Genomic DNA, 9999 nt, shown 5'->3' with positions numbered 1-9999 from the left:
ATATGTAACCCATATGGGGATTATTATTTTGTCCCATGTGGGTTTCATATGGTAAATCCCACATGGGTTTTATGTGGTAAATCCTACATGGGATATAGGTGGAAAATACTACATGTTATAGATCTTAAATGCCACATATTTTAATCCAAATGGTATAAAAGTAGTCAATACTAGACAAATGAAAGTCCGAATGCTTCTATGATAATTTTTAAATTTCTTTTAATTTAAAAATTACTTAAATAGTAATTTAAAATTAATCATCGAAGCTTTCAGAGAGGTTTAACTTAATCTGGTATTTGCTACTTTATCCCATTTGGTATTCAAAATGTGTAGCATTTTTGATCTTTTACATGTGATGTTTTCCACCTATAACCTGTGCGATTTACCTTAAACTGATATGACGAAATTTTATAAAATTAAAAACCGTGTTGCAAAATGAATTTATTTCAAAATAAATGCTATTAATTAATACATCCAAAATGAATATTAAAAATATTATTTTTTCTTTTGCGCTTTACACGTCGTTTTTTATCGATTGAATTAATTAAATCGCTTCGGCTTGCATAATACCAAGTTTTTTAGTATCTTCTAACTTTCTTCAAACATTTTCTAAAAAAAAAAAATAAATACAAATATATATATATATATATATATATATATATATATATATATATATATATATATATATATATATATATATATATATATATATATATATATATATATATATATATATATATATATATGAGAGAGAGAGAGAGAGAACAATTTTAATAAGGAACCTTATTAGTCGAGCAATTTTGATTATTAGCCAGGTTGAAATCATTAATGACTACAACATTTCACAAATAATTATTTTCTAATTTATTACTTACAATGACTAACGTATTATGGGTAATTGAACACATATTATGCGTAATGAGCTTGAACCCATGAGGAGAATCCTGAAAAAAAGTGATCAATTAGGATAAGTAGTTAAACAAAAAAACAAAAACAAAAATGTAAAAACCTACTTTTTCAATGATGTAGACCTTGGGTGCAATAGCCAGTGGATGCAAAAATATCTTTACTTTTTCGTCATACACATGGCCTTCTATAATAACAGGCCTTGACATCGCGCAAAATGCCGTAAAAACTGAAGGCCGATTAAACTTTCACTTTTACTTATATTGATATATTTTCATATTAGGTAGGGTGTAATGGCAGTCTATGTTTTCTAATAATAATCTCTAGTAAAGACGGAAATATAAAAAGAAAACCAAAAAATTGTTAAAAGATAATCATATTTTTCGTATTTCAAATTTCATTAAGAAAATTTATGTAATATTAAATAGTATCAATAACAAGCAGAACTATAACAAAGTATATATCTATATATTAGAAAGATAACTGTATTTTTAATTTTTTTTGCTAAAAATGGTAACAATAAAAATTACCAACAATAAAAAACACCAACAAAAGTCGATTCAAGCAAAAAAGTTTTACCAATATATCTCAACAGGGTAAATATTTACAAATCCAAACATATTGAGAGACATATAGGCTAATGAGAAAATAAAAAACATAACAAGTAAATAGCATAATAAAATACAAAACTAATTTTCACATAAATTATGATAGCTTTAGTACTTTGGGAGTGGTAATTAGTGAGTAATTCTTTAGCAGTTTTTTTGTGATTTCAAATCTATATTTAGCAGCAATGAACTGAAACTGAGTAACACAAAATGTTCTGCATAAAGGGTCAGTAGCACCTTGAACCCATCTCTATATATATATAAAAAAAAAAAAGCAAAATATTGACCATTAGACAAGAGTATCAGAAGGAATTTCAAATCCGCCTCTGTTTAGGCTATACAGATAACTTCCATATTTATAATAATAATTGGTAGAATCATCATAAATTTTTATTTCGCTTTTTTGCACATAGCCAGCTAAGTAAACTATAGCCACTAATGTAGATTTATTAACTGAGCTTTCAAGATCATGTATATTATCTAGAAGTTCTTTTTCATCAGTAGAAATATCTCTAAAACATATGTCACAAGTATGACCATCAATACCATCAACAGGAATGTTAAGTTGTAATATCAATTTAGTATGTTGAATATTAATTTTTTCAATTACAGATTTAGCGTTTATAAAGTAAGTACCTCCAGATCCCTGTCGAAGCTTAGAAAAAGCTTTTTCAAGTGGATCTGTTGAAAACCAACCTAATAAGACATACTTTGCTCCATTACTCAACAAAGTTTCTACGAGATCAATAAAGCCATAACATGAATGCGCTATTGCATTGCTAGTATCTAGCGTAAGCTGTTTTACACGCTTACCTGTAGGTTTCATAAAATTTGACAGTTCAGCAATATCTCGTAGCAGTTGTAACTGTTGATCACCAACTGAGTGGATTTCTCCGCATAATTCATTTCTAAACCGAATGCCAGCACCAGGTGCTTTGACATTAACAACATTCAAAAAAAAAAAAAAAAATTTTTTAAATAAATACAGCAGTACCTTCAAATGCTTTATTTTCAATCTCTAGATGCGTTCTTAATGCAGCTACTGTTTCTTCACAAAAAACAGACAAACAAAACTTTACAGATTGTCTCTCTATTGGTTTTGGATAAACTGATTTAGCTGTAAGTTTAGAGAGTTTAAAAAGACAATTGCACTCAGTTTTTAAATTAAAGTTTTAGATTAAAAGAACTGGCTTTGGCTAAGTGGAGTGATTTAGAAAAGTTTATAAATTACTCCACTTAGCCAAAGCCAGTTCTTTATTGTTTAAAAATTGAAGTTCGTCAGTCTTTTCTGTCAACCAATTGTTTCGTATAGATTTTAAGAGATGCACATAATCATAAAAAAAATATATACCTGATCTTGTTAACCATGGTTTACTATCAACTGTTTTAAAAATTCCAAAAAATCTTTGATTTACACGGTTACCACCTGTAATTATTACCAATGTCTTACTATTTTTAATATTATTGATCGTATGAACAATTTGTTGACATTGAGAAAACTGAAATTCAGAGGAACAATTTGCAACAGGTTGAGCTCTACATATAAATTCTGGACCTCCAAAAAGACATTTAATCATAAATGATAAAATTGTTTTAGCTAACTTTTCAGGGTAGTTTACTGCTTGACCAAACAAAGCACCTCTTTAGTAAAGTAATGAAGCTTTGACATAGACCTCATCAATTAGTAGTATGGAAGTTCTTTTCAATAGATTTAAATTCATAAAAATACTATTTATGAAACTTAGGTCCTCCATTGAGCTTATTTTTGAAGTCAATCTTGTTAAAGTCCTTATACTTGACAACTTGTAGTCAATACACAAACAATCATATAAACTTCGTCGCATAGCAAAATACTCAAATGCTCTACATATAATATCTGGAGTATATAAAACTTCACCAACATTAACTTTTTTCATAGCATTAAGGTGTTCGAATAGAATATTTAACTGAAGCGAACTTTCTTTATTTTTAAAAAATCTAACTACTTCAAATAAAGCTGATTTTGTTTTTATTAACTTTAATTTGTTTACAGCTAAAGATGAAATATTACAAGTTGTACCATTATGGTTAATTACAAATGAATAATCATTGAAAATTACTAAAATAAATAATGGAACACCAAGTTTGTACATTTTTGATTGCATGTGTAAACTTTTTTTATTAAGCTGGAAAACAATAACATCGTTATTATTACTTAACAAAGATTGAATATCGTCAAATATAAGTTCATCCTCTTATAGAAAATCATTTAACTCATTTAGTAAAATGCTTCGAAAACCGCTTGAAGTTACAGTTTTTCTAACTTAACTTGCTGGTGTGGCTAAACAACTAGACGTAAAATTTTAAAAACAGATGGTGTGTTTAAAGGACGTTGCTTCCCATATTTGCTTTCAAAAGGTGCTTCATTTGGCCAATGAAGTTGACATACTGCTGTATAGTCTGTAACAATAAAACCAGTTCTTAGGGATAGCTTCACTACATCTTTTTCTCTCCTCGAGATTCTTCGGGAATTTATAAATTGATATTTTTGTTGTAGTTGAGTATTGATATTGTAGTTGTATAAATTGATATTTTTGTTGTAGTTGAGTATTAATATTGTAGTTGTATAAATTGATATTTTTGTTGTAGTTGAGATAGTTCGACTTGCAAAGAGATACACAGCATTTTAAAGGCATTTTAATTATTAAAAAAACTTACTGTTAGTTTGACAATACTATTATCTTACAATGTAACGCCTTGAACCTTACAACATTATCGTCTTGAAGTTGCAATATCTAATTTATAAACCAATCAAATTTTAAAGATTTATTAAAAAAGCATGAACACAAACTTTCGTCTAATGTTAAAAGATGAAAATGTAAACACAGTTTTAGGAATTGGCCTTCAATTTAACAACTTTGTTGCGCGATGTCAAGGCCTGTTATTATAGAAGGCTGTGGTCACACATAATATAATATTCTGAAACTAATAAACAAACATCTAAATTTCTATAAGTAAATTTATTCTTTGATCATTGCCTTCATATCCTATCTTATTTTCATATCATAATCTATTATGGTATTATTTATATAACATATCACAACAATGTTATTAAATTTGTGATGTTCAAATATCGTATGAACATTCTTTAACATGTTCATATGATATTTGAATATAGTTCTTGAGTATATTATCTGCAAACAATTGACTGATGCAAGTTCAAATGTTGTCAAAAACCAAGCATGCATGCATGGGACACTGCAGTGTCCCACAAAGAAATGCTGCTTTGAAAGTCAAATTTTCTTTATTAAAAAAAAAAAAAAAAAAAATAGGAGGGAGATATGGAGGTTTCTGTAACTTTTTATGCTCCAAAACTTTTAACTTTATATATAATAAAGTTCATAAAACTTTAGGGACTTACGAAGTACATTGAGGAACAAAAACAGAATATTTACAGAAACTTTTCAATTTTTAATCTGGAGTACCACAGTGTAATTGGGAATAAAGTCTCTGGGTCCAGTATTCAAAGTAATACGATCTAAAGTAATATATAAATTAAATAAAATGCTTTAAAATTCATGCAGTTATACATATAACTCCTGATAGTTAACTATATGTATAACTAGTTATACATAATATTTATTATATAAACTTATTTTTTAAGATTATGCTTGAACAAATTAGTACCAATTAATTCAAATTCAAGATTTAGTTCAAGTTCAAGTTCTTATTTGTTCATTGTTTTTTCACTATTTTATATTTATTTGTTCAGATTTGTTAACTAGTACTAATTCTTACTACAGTAAGAATGTTTATCATTGTTGAACGTGATTTTATTAGTAACTTAATTTTACTTTCAACATATTTTGACAACACCCTTTACATTTAAAATGATGACAGTTTTACTTTTCTATTGATGTTAAATTTATTACGTTTCAATAACTCAGATTGAATTTTAACTGAATTATTGTAAGCTTTGTAGGGGTTTGTTGTATATCAAATGGTGTTGTAAATAAAGTAAAAAGAATATATATATATATATATATATATATATATATATATATATATATATATAGATATATATATAGTATTTAGGCTATGGGATCATCCATAAATGATGCCAGTAGATAGAGGGGCAGTGTGAGTTTAACAATAATTGACAATGGGGAGGGGAAGTTGAGACCAAAATAATGTCAACTAAAAAATTGAATTAAAAAAAAAGTAACATATTTAATTTAAAAAAAAAGTAAAACAATATATGCTAGCTATGAGCAGGTTTTAGAGGTATTTACACCAACAATGTGGTCTAAAAACTTCTTGCTTTTGTTGCTTAAAACTGTAGTACTGTTGAGAATAAATGTATAATTGAACCAGAAAAAAATTGATGGTATATTCATTTTTTATATTATATTAACAATTCAGATATACCATCATAATATGATAACAAAAACTGACATCATTTTCAATGGGAGATGGCAAAAAATTGACTGAGTTTGATAAAAGGTGAAGGTGTTCAATAAACGGGTCATCATCTGACATCATTATGCATAGATGACCCTATGATTTAGGTAAAATAAGTAATCAATTTGCCATATTTCTCTTAAGAAAGTGTAAGAAAAAAGCATTGTTATGCTGATAACCTACCTAATGAGCAAGCTTTGACCACCTATTTTATAAATTTGAGAGACAGAAGTGGAAGTGCGAATCGCAAAAGAACTAATAACAATGCTCTAAATTGATTTTAACTTTGTCGACTAACATTAATATAGTATTTAGAAATAATAAATGAAGTTTACATGATTTTTATAATTTGTATTTACATCCATTAATTATCAGTTGTCAGTCTCTATTTTATAAAATGAATTTTATATATATATATATATATATATATATATATATATATATATATATATATAATTATTTTTAAAAATAACACGATGTTTTTTATTCTTGACATGTTTCGTAAAATTTTATTTACATTTTCAAAAGATTATTTTACAATAATAAAAAACTCTGAAATGTATATTAAAAAATAGAAGTCTTTACAGAGAAATATTAACGGACAAAAAATTATACATAATAAACCAATATATTTATTACAAAATAACTTGGTAAATAACCAATAAAAATAACCAACTGTCAAAAAATATATATATATAAATAAACTGACAGTAAAATTAAATAGATAAGTTTATAGCATAATGTAAAGCTCTCCACATTAAATGGGAAAGTCCCTCACTTAATAAACAAGCTGTAATGTAAATAAAATTTTACGAAACATGTCAAGAATAAAAAACATCGAGTTATTTTTAAAAATAATTACTTATTTTATGCTATTACGACGTTCAACAAATATATATATATTTGTATATATATATATATATACATATGTATATATGTATATATATATATATATATATATATATATATATATATATATATATATATATATATATTATTTTTACTTTATTTACAACACCATTTGATATACAACAAACCCCTACAAATGCTTACAATAATTCAGTTAAGATTCAATCTGAGTTATTGAAACGTAATAAATTTAACATCAATAGAAAAGTAAAGCTGTCATCATTTAAAATGTAAAGGGTGTTGTCAAAATATATTGAAAATAAAATTAAGTTACTAATAAAATCACGTTCAACAATGATAAACATTCTTACTGTAGTAAAAAATAGTACTAACTGATAAATTTGAACAAATAAATATAAAATTAACAAAAACAATGAATAAATAAGAACTTAAACTTGAACTTTAACTAAATCTTGAATTTGAATTAATTGGTACTAATTTGTTCAAGCATAACCTTAAAAAATAAGTTTTTATAACAAATTATATGTATATCTAGTTATACATATAGTTAACTATCAGGAGTTATATGTATAACTATATGCATTTTAAAGCATATTATTTTATTTAAACATTACTTTAGATCATATTACTTTGAAAACTGGAGCCAGAGGCTTTATTCCCAATAACACTGTGGTACTCCAAACTAAAAATTGAAAAGTTTCTGTAAATATTCTGTTTTTGTTCCTCAATGTAGTTCGTAAGTCCCTTAAGTCTTAAGGACCTTATTATATCTAAAATTAAAAGTTTTGGAGCATAAAAAAAGTTACAGAAACCCATCTCCATCCTACTTTTTTTTTTTTAATAAAGAAAATTGGGAATTCTTCGAGTTTCAAACCTGCATTTCTTTGTGGGACACTGCAGTGTCCCATGCATGCAAGATTGGTTTTTGACAACATTTCAACTTGCATCAGTTAATTATTTGCAAATAACTAACTCAAAATCTAAATTCAAATAACTATTATATTATCCTAATAATACGTCTATTTGCACATATCTTAATCTTTTTTCTATAAAGAAATATAAACATTATTCGTGGTACTTACATACTTGCTTGCCATTCGCTCTATTAATATAAAATATTTTTACACAATATAAACGTAACGCAATGCAATGTCGATTTAAAAATTTTTTCTTTAGTTTTTTTTTTAGTTACCAGCTTTTAAATTAATTCCCATCCAAATCCCACAGGAAACCCACGTGGGATTTCCCATGTGTGTAAATACCATATGGTTCCCATATGTAACCCATGTGGGATTACCCACATGGGTTTAAGGTGACAAATTTCCATACGGATACCACATGGGAAAATCCGTCCCACGTAAATCCCATCAATCCCACACGGAACCCACGCGTAACCCATGTGGGACGCGGTTTTATTTTTCACTGGGTTAGAGGCCCTAAATTAGGGAACACTTTGTTAAATAACGAGCTGAAAAATTGTTCTTCTCTTTCTCTATTCAAACAAAAACTCATTCTAAAACTTAATAACGAGGTTAATGAATAAAATTATTTTTAAAATCCTTAAATTGACGAAATAAAATAAAAATAAATAAATATCTATTATATTTTTATTAGATAATAGGCAAGTAAACAATCTTTGTTCGTTGCACCGTGTTTTTTAAATGATGCACCAATTTTTGACCGGTTAGGATTTTTTATATAATTCTTGAAAATATTTAATCGGTTTGGTCCTTATTTGGATGTTTTGTAGACAGATGTTTTCGCAATCTATTTGGCTTCATTGCGTCGTTTGATAAAGTTATTGATAAGTTATATTACATATTAAATACATTAGGTTTTTTTTATTTATGATACTTTCAATAAAATTCAACTTCAAATATTCATATAGCCACGTGCATATTTCTTCTTGTCAGACATTTTGTAAAGTTTTTTCAATTTTTTCAATAAGATGAAATTAATACAACTTGAATTGTTGATTATATAGAAATCTAACCATGAACTGACAAGAGATTGCAAATTACAAATATTTTCTTTGTACCGGTGATTCTGTATTGAAACATTTTTAAAATAGCGAATCATTGACACATTTCAGTTGGATGAATTTTAGTTTTGAAGACTATTTTTTTCTTTTTTTAAGAAGAAATTGGTACTCTTTAAGGACCTACTACCCCCCCCCCCTCTCCCTTAATTTCATTTCAGCAATTTCATTTATATATTGTTTTTTTTTTTTTGTTATTTCAATTATATGAAAGCAACTATATTTTATGATTTTTTTTTAGGAAAAATTATAAACATTAAAAAAAGGAAGTATTTTTTATATCGGAAAAAATCTATACCGCCCACTGGTGATAGGGATTTTTTGGTGTGCGGTTCGGATTTTTTTGTGGGCGGAGGGGATTTACGATCACGAATTTGTAAAGTTTTGATAAAGGGAGTCGCGATTTTGTTCAGCAACTCCGACTCCGCTAAAAATGTCGCGACTCCGACTTCACGACTCCGACTTCACGACTCCGACTCCACGACTCTGACTCCACAGCCCTGATAAAAGCATATTTTCATAAAATCATTTCAACTCTTAGGCTACTTGTTCAGGTTAAGAAGTGCTTTAAAAGATAATTATTGGACTATTAACTCACGATGCGTATAGAGCTTGACTTAACGTAACAACAATTTACTCTAATTCCTTAAAAAAGAATTAAAATGTTTACACCGCGAGATTCATTTAAAGAAATGACTCCGAAGGGAATTAACGCGCGGAGGACGCTACGAAGAACGATAATATAATCTTGTACTATTTATATTTTAAAATAAATTTGATTTAATGAGTTTTAAACGTTAGTTCAAGTTTAAAATAACGAAGGTCAATTAACCTCTTTTTTCTGATTTGCTTTAACAAAAATATATTTTAAATATCTGGAGATACAAATTTACAATGTGAAATAACTATAGATTTTTCGTCCCAATTTATTTGCCGCCCTCGCGCAACGCACGATCACGCACCCCCACCCTATTAAAATAATCGTGATACACGGATCTTAAATCGTATATTTCAGCGGTTTTAGATAACAGTACCACTAGGTAATAAAATCGTTAGAACTTATTATATGGCTGGTTAAGCCCCAAACCAGCTTATATAACAAAGTTGAAAAAAATTAGTTTATATTAAAAAATGATT

General features: G+C 27.3%; 1 protein-coding gene across 1 annotated transcript; it reads right to left on the bottom strand.

Annotated features, from left to right (window-relative positions):
- Positions 1 to 428: 428 nt before the first annotated feature.
- On the bottom strand, positions 429 to 2497 carry LOC136090538 (uncharacterized). The gene is made up of 3 exons (XM_065817313.1): positions 1014 to 2497; positions 876 to 944; positions 429 to 609 (listed from the first exon to the last, which is right to left on the bottom strand). The coding sequence occupies exon 1, from the start codon at positions 2338 to 2340 to the stop codon at positions 1804 to 1806; it is 537 nt and encodes a 178-aa protein (XP_065673385.1). The 5' UTR covers positions 2341 to 2497; the 3' UTR covers positions 429 to 609; positions 876 to 944; positions 1014 to 1803.
- Between the last annotated feature and the right edge of the window lie 7502 nt (positions 2498 to 9999).

The sequence above is a fragment of the Hydra vulgaris genome, chromosome 14 (genome assembly GCF_038396675.1).
Source record: "Hydra vulgaris chromosome 14, alternate assembly HydraT2T_AEP".
In the NCBI taxonomy this organism is placed as follows: domain Eukaryota; kingdom Metazoa; phylum Cnidaria; class Hydrozoa; order Anthoathecata; family Hydridae; genus Hydra; species Hydra vulgaris.
The sequence above is the reverse complement of the archived record's forward strand: the minus strand, read 5'-3'. Positions and strand labels throughout refer to the sequence as shown.

Coding starts and splice junctions, on each gene's coding strand:
- LOC136090538 (XM_065817313.1), bottom strand. CDS start 2,340: ATGAAACCTACAGGTAAGCGTGTAAAACAGCTTACGCTAGATACTAGC.